The sequence below is a fragment of the Sinocyclocheilus anshuiensis genome, unplaced genomic scaffold (assembly GCF_001515605.1).
Source record: "Sinocyclocheilus anshuiensis isolate Anshui unplaced genomic scaffold, SAMN03320099.WGS_v1.1 scaffold300, whole genome shotgun sequence".
Classification (NCBI taxonomy): domain Eukaryota; kingdom Metazoa; phylum Chordata; class Actinopteri; order Cypriniformes; family Cyprinidae; genus Sinocyclocheilus; species Sinocyclocheilus anshuiensis.
Window position 1 is genome coordinate 44,271 of NW_015557379.1, and position 17,000 is coordinate 61,270.

Genomic DNA, 17,000 nt, shown 5'->3' on the forward strand with positions numbered 1-17,000 from the left:
GGGCATAGAGGAGAAACAATAATGTACAGTATGTGGAAAATAATGCGTTTTTTGAAACTTAAACCGCATAAACACATTTCATTACACCAAATACATAAAATAATGATCTTTTTAGCGGCATCATATGACCCCTTTAAATGTTCAAAACACACTGATGTGATCGTATTGCTGCACGGACAAACTAAGTGATCACAACATTGTAATCGCACACGTCAAAGGTTGAGGAAACAGACGAATCATTGTAATTTAAGAATAGAATCATGTTGGTGTTTGAATCGTGTTCGCGATCTTTAATGATCTATTAAATTAAAGTGCCTTTTCATGTTGGTGGTGACACCTCTCTTGCAACATGTTTAGCTATCACAGATATTATACTTAACTTTTTTGGCATCTGATCACAAATGTAGCCAAACTTGGGAGCACTTAGATTAGCGAGCAAGATCCTGGCCGATCGCTAGGTCCGGTCCTCACAGATGAAGAAAAAAAAAAAAAAAGCGCATAGGAATCGATAGGCGGAATCAAAATTTTAATTTTACAACAAGTATCCGATTCCTGACCTTAAGTATCCGATTCTGGAATCGGAATCGATTTTCGATTCCCAACCCTAATTATGAGTCAGTTCCTTGGTCAAGAAGATTCATGAATCAGTTGGTTTCAAACCAGTTTATACTTAAGACTTAAATCAGCGTTCAGTGTTAAATCACCGGTTGATCATCACATGATTTAATTTACCATTTAAAGTACAACTCCTCATGATTCCCAGTCTCAAACACCAACATTGTCTTGTACTCGAGTCTTGCACTGTTGCACACATAATAAACTCTGTTATCTGCCAGTCTGGTAGTTCTTGTTTTTGCACTGGTGTGTGTAATCTAGTCTCGTCCGCGGCCAACGTCGCTGTCCTATTGCCATCTCAATTAAACAAACCCCATGTATTCAGCAAGTAGCGACCTACACAAAGGGCCATTGTTACCAGTGACACAAGGCGCGTTCAGATCCTCACTTTCTCCCTCGCAAACAGGCCAACGGTCACATTAGCATCGGTTTCAATGGGAGAACGGCCGCTAATGACAGCATGTATCAAATCCCCTGCGCAGAGCCACGACAGACGCGGCGATCGAAGGGGGAGGGAAACGTACGACAAGGGCCCGCCACGTGGGATTCTCCGCAAACAACGTTGTTTGAGACCAACTGATGGATGCAGGACTACGAGAGCATCTCTCATCCCAGATAAACAGCCTTAGGAATTTAATGAGCCACGGATGACTCGTCCTAAACTCTCCTAAACCCGCTAGTTAATCCATCAAGTGCACTTATGCTTCCTTCAAGTCATGTCAGAATTATTGTATATTTATGAGATGAGTGCTCACTGAGCGCCACCACAATGTCATAATTATCAGCAGAAAAACTCAGGATTTTCTTTAAGCCCAGACTTTGAGAAAGGGGTGTGTCAATTAAGAATTTATTAAACATAATAATTTGTCATTTTCAATATTTACTGTATAATTTTGCATGCATTTTCTTGCCTGAAATACTCATTCCACTTTTTTCCGAGGTGACAGGTTTGTGTAACCAAACTACATTTCCCATCATTCTCTGGAGCTACACAAAACAATGATAAAATACTAGGGCTGTTAATTTAGTGTGATTAGTGACTTAAAATATTCAAAATAATGAATGCAATTAAATCACTATTGCACATGGAAAAGCAATAAAAAATATTTATTTCTTTATTTAAATGTCTCTTTTACTGTGAATGACCTCTAACAAAACTCAACTGAAAAATGAAAAAAAAAAAATTACTATAATTTTTAATAAGGAAATAAAATACACACAAAGGTTCCTATCTTCATTGGGAAGTTAAAAAAGGAGAAAGAAATATGAACTGCCTGAAGTGTCCATTTAATTCAGACTAAAATCACATTGTAATTATGATTTCCAAGCTATGTGCATGTAGAGAAGCAATAAAAATATTGCAAACAAAACTCAATGCTTTGGTGTGAAGCAATTTCAGTAATTTAGTCAATTCAGTAATTTAGTCATTTGCCACAATTTGATCACAAAATGATCTTCATTTGGCTGCTTTTCTTAGCTAATACTGACTAGTGTTGTCAAAAGACCCGGTATTTCGGTACCAAGTCGGTACTAAAAAAATGAAAACGTTACGGTACTAGGTTTTCTTAAGTACCGGTGGTACAGAGTACCCGGTCAACCCGGTTCTTGATGCGCTAAACGAAAGCTAGCCTCTTCCAGTGTTGCCAAGTCTGCGGTTTTCCCGTGGAATTGGGCTGCTTAACACGGTTGCCGCGGGTTGTTTTTCATGTCCGCGGGTTGAAAAACGACCCCATTAACATGATATTTAGGTCCTGGAATGCAAATTTTACCAGGGGAACCCCGCCAAAACATGCGTAATTTATCCTCGGAACGCGATTTTTAACAGGGGACCCCCTCGAAACACGATTGGGCGGGATTTGTTGTGAAAACCTGGCAACCTCTTCATAAAAGCAGTGGCGACCTCAAGAGGAGGAAACACATCAAACTAACAAAACACCCCGATTGACTACAATTTATTTAAATAATGAATCTGCATGTTATGAAATTCAATTAGAATTTTTCAGTGATTGTACAAAATGCATAAAGCATTGAGACATCATTCACGGCTCATTTTGTTGCACTACTGTTAAAAAGCTTCCTGTCTTTGTTGGGAAGTGAAAAAAGAGAGAAAGAAATTAAACTGCCCAAAGTTCCACTGCATTCTGACCAAAATCACAACGTAATCACGATGAAGTAAAAAAACTGCCAGAAAGGTTGGAGAAAGTACTTCTGCACAAGTGGAAAGTGCTATTTTTGCAACCCAAATTTGGAGCATCCACCTAAATTGGATTAGTGAGCGCATGTAACCAAGACAACTGCGGCCTTTGGAGATCTTAGGGTGCGTCCCTATATATAGAAAGAATATAAATAATAGGGAGGAGGAGGAGGATGAGGAGGGAGGCAACGTCTAGCCGATGAGTGATGTGCAGCTGCAGTCGTTACAGTCACCTGCAAACAAAGGCCAGATAGCATCAACAGACATGCATGTCAACACGGGCCGCTGACTGATTCCACAAACCAGACTGATCAGTTCTGACTGGTGATGGGAATTACATGGAATCTAATTGTTCTGATAGCGATTTCTTTCAATACTTTTGAGAAAATTGTTGTTGTATTTAAATTTATTGCCATATCAGCTTCAAAGGCTATTACAACATGGCAGCAGGGTGTAAAATTAACATAAAATTAAGCGCCAAATGTGAGTAAAAATCAGTGTTGGTGAGTATATGAAACTGTTACTGACCAGTTGGCAGGTAGCATGTTTTATTAATATGAATTTTTGCAGGAAATTTTGCTCCACACCATTTCTGCAACTGATTGAGTTTGCGTCGCTTATAACATAACGTGCATTTGAAAATGCACAAAACAGCTTCCTTATTTTGTAATAAGAATAGTTTTAAATCTGTTGTCAACAAAAGAGAAGCACTTAAAAAAAAAAAAAATAAATAAAAAAAAGAAGTTTCTCTGCGGTTTTCAGCCAAAATAAAATCTCTATGGTTTAATGTTTGAATGCAAAAAAAAAATTTTTTTTGGGTCCATCTTATAAATTAATTCCTTTAACATTTATTTTTGAGGAAGTAATTAAAGGGGTCATATGATGCTATTTTTAAAGATCATTATTTTGTGTATTTGGTGTAACAGAATATGTTGTGTTCTGTTGTAAATAATCTTAACCAATGATTTCTAATTGCATCTACTTCCGGAAGTCCAAGTAAAGTGCTTTTGCTTTCGCACTGAAACACACAGCGTCTCCCTGACATGGCTGCATCAACACTACTGCTGTTCCTGAAACCACGCCTTCTTTCTTTGCGTGCACATTTGGGCGGCATATGCTAATATTTCCACATAGTGAGGTAGATATGTGGGGGCGTGTTAGAACGAGCCGTTTTAGGTAGGCGTGGGTGACTCTTAACTTTTATAAAGAATATCTCTTTGGATTTGAGACTTTAGTCTTTGCAACTTTACAGATCTTCTTTATGCACCAAGAGCTTGTAACACTCCAAACAGAAAGGAAAACTTGAAATCGCATCATATGACCCCTTTAATAGAAAAAAAATGACGTTTTAAAAATGGATCCATTTCAGTTTAAGAACTGGTTCTTAATTAGACTTCCAACTCTAGTCATGACACGTGCATGTGCAGGTCTCAAGGTGAACGACATCTAATTTAGACTACGAAAATTAAATTAAGCTCAATAAACCCACATCAAGAATTTCTGATGTTGAGCCACACACATGCTTTCCCGTGTCACTGACTAAACATGCAACCAAAGTATTCTAGTTTTAGTCATCTTCTGACGTTTTCTCCATTGTTTTCAGAGTTAGTTCTCAGCATGCATGACAATTTGCCTGTGGTGCAACATGACAGAACTGAGTTTCCCTTGTGTGTTTAGTTCCACTTATAAGACAGGACATCCCACAATGTCTGCAACACCCATCCAGGGAATTATCCATTCAGTCGGTCCACATCCTCATCAGTGAACACTTCCGTTCTCTACAGGCCTTCCAGAATGCTTCAAATGCATTTCAAAAGTGTTTTGCTTCAGTGATGTATAGGCAAATGAAAGGAGTACTAACTTGAGTGGTCTATTAAAACACACCAGTGAAGGAGTATTTATTCACCATTCACTTGAGTAAGAGGCTCTCAATGGGGCAGAAACTTGACATGACGTGAACTAAAACCCCCAGAATTCACAGATCATCCCAAGGATGAATCTCTACATCTAGGTCATCTTATTTCCAATTAAGTTTCTGCAGCTCAAAACAATCTTAATAGAAGAACATCCTGAATCTATACAAGTAATGAACACACACACACCTTCAAAGTCTTCATGAAATAGTGTTTGCAAACTATTTACTTCCATAATGTGACATGTTTTCGAGTTGTGCATTTTAAAATGATGCATTTAAATTTATGCATAAATAACTGATTGCATGATATGCAATCTCAATATGAAAGGTGATCGGAGGGAGGGGTCGACAAATTAGAGGGCTTGATGTCGTCATCGGTAAAGAAAAGAAGTTTCCGAAGCAGAGCAAATATTATATTTTAACAAAAGATCATGAAGACCAAATTGCATAATGTGCATTTATGAATCTTTTACAACAAGACCAAAAACATGCATTAAGAAAGTAAAAGTGCGCGTTTTCATTTAATTTTGACTTGAAGGCTATACGCACAAAAACACTCTTAAACACTCTTAAAACAGTTCTGTGCAACACTCTTTCATACAGTTCTTGACTTGAACTTCACAACTGAAAAGTTTTTTTTTTTTTTACTTAAACCAGTTCTCCTATGGTACAAGACTGTATAAACTTCTAGCTGAAATGTTTAGCTATCATAAGTGCACCAAAAACAAAGTGCAAAAACACCAACTGCTGGGAGTCGGTTCAACTGGCAGTTAAACAACAGGTTGAGTTGTTTCTTTTATCTGGTTGTGGTCTTTGTGTGCTGTTTATCTTGGGTCTTGCTGTCAGCAAACAACATCTGTTGAACGTGGAGAACTGACCAACCCACCACCCTCTCAACTGCACAATTAAACAGACTGACTTTAACTCAATTAATAAACTATTTGACATCAACCACCTCTTTATTAGGGCCTGAGCATTATGATAGTACACAGTGCAATGGCAGTAATGTGGCAACCAATCATACATAAACATACACAACCAATGCTATCTACCAAATTTTGTTGAGAGGAATTTTATACGTGCCAAATCTTCCATTTCATTCAGGGTTTCTTTTGCAATTACTAGTACCAACCATTAAACTCTACACAATGCATAAAAGCATCTTGATAAGATTAGAAGAGAATTCCCACAGCTGTTAGCTTTCTCTTGACGTGATGCCATGCCAAGACCTAAGCTTCAGCATTTGAGAGATTCAAAATCACTTTACGACAGCAACGCAGCTATGAATTGGAGACATGAGCGTAGGCATAATACGTTGTTTTGACGTTAGCCTTGGGGAATAATAGCAAAGGATATTCAATCAATGAGCAGACTTGCTCTGAAAGTGATTATCCTGTGAACAGATTGCATCATGTCAATGAGGTCAAGCTCCCAAGTGAATGGAGCTCATATGGACCCCCGCAGCAGGCAACGGACAGGCCCCTTTTCAAAACGCTGCAATAGCTCGATGTTTTCAGCAAGAACTGAGAGGAACTAAGTCATTCACCAAGTAAAGTTAACTCAAATGTTTCCTGTCAGAAATGTCCCTGACACAGGTGGTATTGCAAGCATGCATGTCAACAGATTTCTGGCGGTTGTAGGTGTTATGACTCAGATTTCCCATGACAGTGACTCTTAGTACGTTGTTTGTAACACGTTCCACACATTCATTTAGAATAAAACACTAGAGTTAAAAAAAATATGCTTTTTTATAACCAATGCCAACAGAAATGTCTAGAAAGCAAGGTGGCACATACACACACGTACATATAACTTGATGCACACAAAACTCATGAATTCAACATTAACTCAACTAATTCACAAAACAATATTTGAGAACAGAAAACATGCAATTCATTGACAATACATAAGATTTTGGTATTGACACTTGGTGAACCACGGTTAATCGATTAGACACAATTATTGACCAATTGCTGATTCAAAATGGCCAAATATCAACCAAATAATAATCTTAACCCATCCATTACTAACGAAACAATTTTGCCAATTTTTGTCCCCAAATAAAAAAACTTTACTAAAGCAAAATATGGTGACAAATATCAATAACTAATAGTTCAGTCAGAAATATGGGTAGTTGATACTATCAATGTCACATGCTACATCCAAAAGTATTTTTAAACCCTTCATGTATTGTGCATTTAATGACCTCTAATAATTGAGAGACATGGTATTTACAAAAAAAAAGAAAGAAAAGATATCTCACCACAGCACTATTTAAGTTAACTGCAATAACATGGTGATTTAACTAGTTAAAATAAAAATAAACGAAATGGTGACTGGTTACACAGCATCTAAAACATATACTGTTTCCATTATATGTTCAAATAAATATTTTCGTACATTTTAAAACAATATATTTGTATTATCACATACGATCTTTTATGACAAACACTGATTAATTATGTTAAAAAAAAATTCATATCCATGTTATTAGTCAACTACCCACATATACAGATGTGAACAGACAATAGAAATGTATCACAAACGAACGGAACGTTGTAACATCGATTTGTTCACTCAGAGTTCGGCGCGAATTCGCTTTCAATGTTAACAGACAAAGAGTGACGCTCAAAATCATTTCAGATATCGGTATTCCACTCAGAGTGCGCTGGAGGAACACTTGAGCAAGTGTCCTCGATCACAAAAGAAGTTGTCTGCTGGATTCGAGCACATGGCAGAAGCGATGGAACGCTCGCGTTTAAATGTTTCCGATTTAGAACGCCGTGAAATTCGAAATGTGAACGACAACAAACAAGAGCACATGAGAAACAGTACAGGAACCGAAGCTCAGTCTGTTATCCGCCCATGCGTTTCATGTCAACTTGCCTGTAGAATGTTAACTTTCTGCGTAAAATATAAAGTCCATCGACACCACGGAAAGCGGCAAACTGGATTTGGTTACTCACATTGAAGCACGCCGAGCCGTGTTCCACTGAAGCGCGTCAGTAGTCGTTGCGTTCTGCTGCTCAAACTGTTTCCTCCATCCGCGCTGCGCACAGATCACGCCGCACAGCAACGCTACCAAACCCCTATGCCGTTGCCTAGGCAACAGACCCACTTCAGCCAATCATAACCCCTCCCCTTCGATATCCCCTGGCAACTGCTGCGCGCCATTCCACTCTATTTAATGTGTTTTCACCTTGTTTTCCTCCTCCTTAATATGAATTATCCTCAGATTCGGTTATGAATCTCAACGGCTGTTTGTTTTCGGATCTTTTTTCCCCATTTAATCTGTAGCTGAAACGAAATATTCCCCTAACTTATAGAACTGAGTTTTTGATTCCCAGTTTGGGCTTTTCACATTTGAAATTGTGCAGGCTATATCTAACCCTGTGTTAAAGTAAGCCTGAATTATCTAGCTCAGTGGTTCCCAACACTGGTCCTTGAGGCACCCCGACACTGCATGTTTTGCATGTCTCCTTAATCAAACACACCTGATTCAGATCATCAGCTCATTAGTAGAGACTCCAAGACCTGAAATTGGTGTGTCAGAGAAAGGAGACGTGCAAAATGTGCAGTGTTGGGGTGGCTCAAGGACCAGGGTTGGGAACCACTGATCTAGGGTCATGTTTCAAACTGGTTTATGGGTAAGTAATTAATCCAACATTTTAACATTTTTCTCTCAGATGTAATTATATATATATATACACACGCACACACAGTTAGATCCATATATATATATTTTCTATTTCAAAAAATGTATTAAGTATTAATTATTATATTTATTTTGTTTTACTTTATTTATTTTATTATTTATTTATTTATTTTTTTGCCATATGGATAATGATGTGAAGTTGAAGTGAAGTGTGTTCCGAAACAACTAAATAACATTTTTAAACCGCATTGTTGCAAATACCTTTAGTGTCGCAATTGAAAATAACAAGTGTGAAATGTTGTTTTACTCCAGCTTAAAAATGGCTTTAGCCCCAGTTTTAACAAGACAATAACCCAGTGTGAAGCGCAGTGTAAAAAGCCCTTGTGTGAAATGGGTCAGCGAGGTTAAAAGCGCCGTTAGTGCCTAAAGTGCTTGTTTAATCAACAGTAAATGACTTTATAAAACAGACCACGGGGTAAACTGGGAAAGTTACTGGAGAGACTGTCACATATTCTAACCTGTAACCTATGTAAGCTTTGAATGAAACATTCTGAGACAGTAACAACTGTTAAGACAGCATGACCTCATTGCATGTGCATCTGCTCCATCTCACCAAAGTGCTGTTCTCACACATGGTTGCAAAGGCAGAGGCATAAGACTTCTCACTCACGGCACGCAAGCGAGCACATCTTACAAGGCCTGAAAATGGAAGCAAGGCGGCTGGATTTCCTCAATTTGTGCTACAGGCAAAGAAGCCACTGTATTGTTGATTGGCTGATTGATGATAAGGAGGTTTCAAGCACCACTAGCCTAGTACTTACGTGCTATGAAACCCATAGTTTAGTGATAATACCAGGGGATTTGTACCAAGAGCAATTCAGGTCATTGTAACAGTCTGTTCTTATGAAATACGACACTTATGCTCGTTTAACTGGACGAACAGGATTCTTAAGTCTTTTGCAGTGGAATACATTCAAACAAACCATTTCTGTTGTTGCCGTTAATGTTAGCCGCTGATATGCTGAATCACAAGGATGCCACTTAGGTTCATTAGATTGATTTATTAATTGCATCACTGTTAATCGATTACACAGGGCCGTTTTATCTCCCAGTCTTGCGTGAGAGGACTGCATGTGTGCTGTGTGTGTCTAGACAATGTCAACAACACATTGTCACATGTAAATGAAATGCTCTGTTTGTGGTAATCTGAAAGAGTTCATCCATTCTTTGATGTGTTGCAGATGAGCTATTATATTTCAGGGCAGCTTTTTGTCCCTCACATAAACCTTTGAGTGACCATGAATTTGTAGAATGTGTTCCTGGACAGTCACGTTGGTCCCAGCACAATAAAAAAAAAAGTTAAACTGAATCATTTTTTTAAATGTTTTTTTTTTATTTTATTTCAATTTGCAAAAATGTTTTTTATTATTATTATTTACTCATGATGTTGTTTTAAACTTGCGTGCTGTTGTTTTTTCAAGTGAACACTTTTTTTTTTTTTTTTAAATCTTCACACCTGTGTTACTTAACAAAATATACTATTATAGTTTTTATTAATATTTTGAATTTTTATTTATATATTTTCCATTTTAATTTTAGTTCATTCATTTTATTGCATGTTTTTGATATTTTATTCATTTTTTAAATATGTCTAAATAGTGTTTAGCCCTTTTTCAGTTTAAGTTTCAGTTATTTTAGTACTTTAAGTTAAACTGAATGAAAAATGTTTCAGCAACTAGCTGAAATCAAATAAGATTTTTTATTAGATTTTTAAATTTTATTTCAAGTGACAATGTTTTTATTATTTACTCATCATCACGTTGTTCCAAACCTCTGTACTGTTTTTTTTTTCAAGTGAACACGAAGATATATATTTGTAAAAATCTTTACACCAGTGCTATTTTACTATAATGAGTTATTATTATAGCGCTTATTAAATTAGTTTATATATTTATATTTTCCATTTTTGTTTTGTTAAATAGTTTTTATCATTTTTATTCAGTTTTAGTTTTAGGTATTTTGGTACATCCAGATAAACTAACAAGAGAAATGATGTTAGAAGAAATAAAATACGTTTAAGATTTCTTTTTAGACACGTCATGTCAGATTTTAATCAAGAGGACAAACAAACCAGTCACATTTGATGTCTTGGATATTCAACAGCATTGACTGCACTAGAAATCTTCACAAATTCTCCTCTTGTGTCGACAGATAAATAACAGTATACTGTGAAGGTTTGAAACCACATGAGGGGGAGTAAGTAATGCTTTCAATTTTGGGTGAGGAGTAAAAGAAAAGGATTTTGATCCAAGAACCCTACTAAGCAAAATCAAGGTCACTGAGAAGGAATATTGTTAAGATTATATGGAGTGTCAGAAGACGTTGAGTACATGACATCCACTCACATACATCACGTCCTTGCAGTTTACTGTAGCATCATGTTCCTGATCAGAGCTATTCATAGAGCTAAGAGGCACTTTGAGATCCCCGTTCTCCCACAAGCCCTCCCATAATGCCCAGAGATAATGAAGTTGCAGTACCAGCGGCTGGGAGACAAGATATAGCAATCAGCTCGCCAATGGAGCTGATTGGAGATCAGCCTTTAAAAAGACGTTTACTCTGTGCTGGTCCACTCTAATCAGATTGAGGCGCTAAAAGACTTGAAGGAGACCCAGTCCGAACAATTGAGTTAAGAAATGTTTTGGTCTGATTCTCCAAAGCAAGCTTTTGAGCAATAGTGTAAATAAAATAGAATGGATTTTTCTTTCAGAATAAGAGTAAACGTGGATCATATTTGTTTAGGAGGTGTTAAAGGGGTCATATGATGCTTTTTTTAAAGATCATTATTTGGTGTGCCACTGGGCTTGGTGTTTGACCACTATTTGCCATGCTCATACACTGTTAGACATTTCAGAGGGTTTTTACAGTAACTTACTGGCAACACTGTTGCCAGTAAGTTACTGTAATTAAGATTTACAGTAGCAAACTGTAATTAGATTTTATAATTTTTATATAGAATTAATTTTATTTTTACCCTACATAGGTACTACTGGCATACAGTAGATGCGGACAGTAAAGTGATGCCCCGGTATATTTCTGAAGCACAGATGTACTTGAAGCGCTCGCGCTGTTTCTGACACGAAGGACAAACAGATTTTCCAATCATTACAAGCGATGTGACATCCAGTGAAGTCAGTCCCAAGCTGTTGCGGCGTTGTAGACACGGTGTAAGTCAAATCTTGTCAATCCAAATGTGAGAAATGAGGAAAATAAAGCAGCCTCAATAGAATGGCGCCAAAGAGACCGTTACGGCAAATACAGTAGTATACAGCAATTTTAAAAAATACAGTAAGTCACTGTATGTGGGGTTTGACGTCACAGAAAATTCCCGTGATGCAAAGGCTATTACACTGTTTCTGACACGAAGGACAAACAGATTTTCCAATCATTACAAGCGATGTGACATCCAGTGAAGTCAGTCCCAAGCTGTTGCGGCGTTGTAGACACGGTGTAAGTCAAATCTTGTCAATCCAAATGTGAGAAATGAGGAAAATAAAGCAGCCTCAATAGAATGGCGCCAAAGAGGCCGTTATGGCAAATAAAGTAGTGTACAGCTATTTTAAAAAATACAGTAAGTCACTGTATGTGGGGTTTGATGTCACAGAAAATTCCCATGATGCAAAGGGTATTACAGTTACTTACTGTAAAGCGAATTTGCAGTATTATACTGGGTGATATACAGTAAATAACTGTAGAAATTACAGAAATGTCTAACAGTGTACATCAACATTCTTTGCTGGTAATCGAAATGCGTTTCTATCAAACATTCGCAATGTTTTCACTTAATATAGACATAGAATCAGAAGCACATGATTGGTTGATAAAATGTTGTTCAGGGTCTAAGACTCTTAAAAAGACCTTAAAATCTGATTGGTCAATAAGACTGTTGTTCCAAGTCCAACAAGCATGTAGATCCAGGAATGTGTACTATGTTAAAGTCAGCATGACCCTATTTAATTTCTAAATATACATTCATGGTTTTATTGTACATATAAGTGCATGTTGTTCCAAATAATATTTAAAAAAAAACGTTTTTGTAATCACTTATATAATAACTTGCTCAAAAATCTTTCAATCTGGATTTATTCTGGTCTGCCATTTTTCCATTTTTTTCTGATCCAATAAATGCCCAGTTAATGTAAAAAGTAAATATAAAAATGTAAATGTAAAAATGTCCCTGTATTTTTTCACTGAATATCCCATTTCATTCAGAAACACAACAAATAATTCGAGTAAATTAGGTTGCATGTTGACTTGAAGTATGTTTGAGCAGCTGGACATGTACAAAGGATTAGAAGTCAAAAAAGAATAAAGGAAATGTTCTCTGTACATTTTACAACTCGTTGCCTCACTAATATTTTGTTTATTACGTATTTTTCCATTATTCTTTTTTACATTCATCTTATTTTACCACCTACTATATATTTAAGTGGCTGACCAAGTTTACATTTCACTGCAAGTTGTATCCTGTATGTAACGGTGTATGTGACAAATAAAAAATCTTGAATATTGGGACTAAAAGTGCATGTTATTCCAAATAAAAAATTTTTTGTTTTTGTAAGCATTTATGAAAATTGAATAACTTGCTCTGAATATCTTTCCTTTATGTCTGGCATCTCAGATTTTTCAACCTGGCTTCAGTCTGGTTTGCAATGGCCAATTTTTTTCAGATCCAATAAACTTCCAATTAAGTTCCATCTTTCATGTTGTTTCATTGAATATCCAATATCATTCAGAAACACACAAAATCATTTGAGTAAAATAAGTTGCATGTTTGACAATATTAATGACAATTTTAATCCATCTAAATAGCTGACCAGATTTACACTTCACAGCAGGTTGTATCCTGTATATAACTGTGTATGAGACAAACAAAAATCTTTAATCTCAGAACTGAAAGTGAAAGGAAAGGACATAGAGATGCACCATAGATGAAGTGAGCCGGGGTCCATTATTGGATGGACGGTGTGTAAGGGTGTGTCCATGCAGTCTGTGAGTGGGCGGTGTGCATTTGTGTGCATGTGTGTGTGTGTGTGTGTGCTGGTGTAGTGGTCAGATACCCTGCTGCTTTTATAGCCCATAAATCTGAGCAGGCCAGCGGCTGCTGTAGTCAGCTCACTGAGAGCCTTTCATGCAGAAAATGAACCAGACCATTTGAAAGTAAGCGCAAACGCCTCACTTCACGCACACACACTGTATGTCTGCCCTGGCCAATACACAGACACTCCACTCCATTCCAGCCAGCTTTAAGCTAATAAAACACTCCATTAATGACGAGCATAGTTTGTTCGCAAGATACTTCCATCTCACTTTCCATGATAGACGTTCTTGCTCTCGCGCATGCATGGAACGCGCTTGTTGCTGTACTTAATCAAAACGAGCTGTGACACCATATCTGGCAGTGGAGGGTTATTGAATTAAAGCAGCTCTTTAATGTACTCTAGTCTGCAAACCATCTCTGCAGTCTTCAGTATCTCATTAAAGCGAGACGCCTTTCTGTAATTTTATCATCTCACATGCAAACTTGCTTGACCTACACGCCATCCAGAAGAAATCAACATTTATGCTTTTCCTCTTTCTGAATAAAATCACCTTCATCTCTCTCTGTTCAAAAAATAATGTATCATAAATGGATAGACTAAGTTATGCTTGCCTGTGCATAAGTCGCTGCCATGGTACTAGAGTGTTCTGCGTAGTTGCTAGGGCATCTGGTTGCCAGAGTGTTGCTATTAAGTTGCTAAGAGGTTTTGGGTAGTTCCCAGAGTGTTACTCATTTTTAGAGTGTTTTGGGAGGTTGTCAGGGTGTTGTTATGCAGTTGTTAGGGTGTTTTGGGTGGTTGCCAGAGTGTTGCTATGCAGTTACTAGATGTTTTGGGTGGTTCACAGAGTGTTACTTGTAGCTAGAGTGTTTTGGGAGGTTGCCAGGGTGTTGTTGTGCAGTTGCTAGGGTGTTTTGGGTAGCTGCCAGGGTGTAACTAGTTGCTAGAGTGTTTTGGTGGTTGCCATGGTGTTGCTATGCAGCTGCTAGGATGTTTTGGGTGGTTCACAGAGTGTTACTAGTTGCTAGAGTGTTTTAGGAGGTTGCCATGGTGTTGCTATGCAGTTGCTAGGATGTTTTGGGTGGTTCACAGATTGTTACTAGTTGCCAGAGTGTTTTAGGAAGTTGTCAGGGTGTTGTTATGCAGTTGCTAGGGTGTTTTGGGAGGTTGCCAGGGTGTTGCTATGGAGTTGCTAGATGTTTTGGGTGGTTCACAGAGTTACTAGTTGCCAGTGTGTTTTGCGAGGTTGCCAGGGTGTTGTTATGCAGTTGCTAGGGTGTTTTGGGAGGTTGCCAAGGTGTTTCTATGCAGTTGCTAGAGGTTGCTGTTTTAGGTGGTTGCTAAGGTGCTACTATGCAGTACATAAGATGTCACTATGGGTGGTTTTGGGTGCTATGTAGCTGCCAAAGCGTTACTATGCCGTTTAACATATTGTTTTGGCTGGTTGCTTAGGTATTACTATGCAGTTGCTGAGGTGCCTCTGTGGGGCCAAAACATCTCAACTACATATTTAGGATTAAAATTAATTGTTTGTAAAATACTTAGTCAACACACAATGTATGTCTCAATCAGTTGAAAATCCAGCAAAACACATGAGCTGCCGCCTTCACTGTCAGGCAGTTTAAGAGCATTTACATAGATAAAGGCGTAAGGGTAGCCAGACCGGGTAAACAAGAACTATTTGCATTCACCTGAGGGCAAGTGCAGACTAACTGTGGCACTCCCATCGGCCATCTGCTTTTCTTTTCTTGTCTTTCTAAAAATAAACACCATATGTCAGTTTTCATCTTATTGTCCTGTACATTATGGCTTGAAATAGTGTGTAATATAGCACTTAAAATATTGATTCTGGTTGGATGACTTTTGGAAAGAATATTATTACTATCATACACACACACACACACACACACACACACACACACACACACACACACACACACACACACACAGAGAGAGAGACGCACATGAGTGATGCCCAGAGCTGGGTAGTAACTGATGACATGTAATCTGGATTATGTAATCAGATTCATAAAATGATGTACTTGTCATTTGATTAAATTACATTTTAAAATACTTGTAATCAGACTACAGTTACTTTTTTATTGACTACATGATTACATCGGGTATTGAGTATTCACAAAATAGCAATGAATTATTTATAAGACTCTTTTTCAGCTTTTAAATATTTTTCTACATATTTTTTCAGCTTTTATAATCCTTTCTAACATAGCCTGCTGCTTATATACATAAAAAATCTTTCAGTTTTGTGGACATTCACACAGAGACCAGTCACAGTCAGGTGGCTATAACTAAACAGAAAATTGAAAGGCCACACAGCATTTGACCACTGGACTTAGAAAAATCATTTCAATTTTAAGAAGTGTTTTCTCAACATTTCAACATTTCATCAATAACTAATGAACAATCATTTTTATTTGAATTATCACTCAGTAGGTTATTTAACCATGAACTACTATGTTTTTGGGAAGCCTTTTTCTTTCAAACACATTAAAATGCACAAATTCATGTTATTTCTTATTTACATGTAATGCAGGCATTCTCAAACTTTTTTTTTATTTCACCTAATATTTATTGGAAATCCCCCCTGAGATTACCCTGAGGTAATAAATTAATAATTAAGTAATTTGCACATTCACAGTCCTGTGACATTAGTCAATGGTCACATGACATGCAGGTAAACAAATGAAATATGTAATTTTTTTTAGTAAGCGTTTTATTTTGTTTGTAGTTAATTTAAAATTATTTGTTTTAATTTACATTTTTATGATTTAATTAATTATTAGCTTTTCATTAATCTTACGAACCCCCTGCAGTTCCTATAAGAACCCCAGTTTAGGAAACCTTTACGTAATGTAATGTTTAATGCACTTCATTATGTTAACAACAAATATAATATATTTTCTTTCTCTTTGCATTTTTATATCAATGTGGTACAAGATTATCCTATTTAAATCAATATGATAGTTAGGTCAAAAGGTAATCTAAAAATAATTAAAAAGTAGTCTGATTACATTACCTAAAATGTGTAATGTAATGGATTACGTTACTAACTAAAATTTTAGTCATGTAATTTGGAATCAGTAACTTATTACAATTTTCAAGTAATCTACCCAGCTATAGACATCGAATCTCGACTCAAGCAGTTGCCGTTTGGCGGCTCACGGCTTTAACAGGCTCTCTGCTCCTCCAGATGTGAAGTGTGGATGGATCTCCACGGGTGGCGTTTGCCTGACACAGAGAGCCTTATTAAACACTGTGACAGTGGAGTGTGTTTGCTTACAGAAGCCCCGTGTTTGACAGCCCTTTGTGTGTGTCGGGCCTTTATGAAATGTGTCAACAGCTCCTGCTTGACTCTTATCTGTGCTGATAGACACACGACGGTAATAAAACACTCGACAAGCGGTGCAAAAGACGCAGAAGCAGCCGTGCACTTAACCCACGGTCTGGGTTTGATTTGGCCTACAAATACAAAAAAAAAAAAAAAAAAAAAAAAGGAAATTT

At 37.2% G+C, this 17,000-nt stretch overlaps 2 protein-coding genes across 6 annotated transcripts in view; one reads left to right on the forward strand and one right to left on the reverse strand.

The window, feature by feature from the left end:
- foxn2a (forkhead box N2a) overlaps nt 1–17,000 on the reverse strand; it is a 65,833-nt gene that overhangs the window by 33,866 nt on the left and 14,967 nt on the right. For 4 of the 5 annotated variants that reach the window (XR_001633011.1, XR_001633010.1, XM_016474651.1 and 1 more), the window contains exon 1: nt 7,691–8,147. The exons of the other annotated variant lie outside the window; for it this stretch is intronic. The gene's annotated coding sequence lies outside the window, so the exon portion shown is untranslated. Of the gene's footprint in view, nt 1–7,690; nt 8,148–17,000 lie in introns of those variants that run through there. 5 annotated transcript variants of the gene reach the window in all.
- fbxo11a (F-box protein 11a) overlaps nt 8,302–17,000 on the forward strand; it is a 69,865-nt gene continuing 61,166 nt past the window's right edge. Inside the window, exon 1 of the mRNA XM_016474648.1 lies at nt 8,302–8,371. Coding sequence (XP_016330134.1) covers nt 8,368–8,371 — 4 coding nt within the window. The 5' untranslated portion in view covers nt 8,302–8,367. The remainder of the gene's footprint in view (nt 8,372–17,000) is intronic.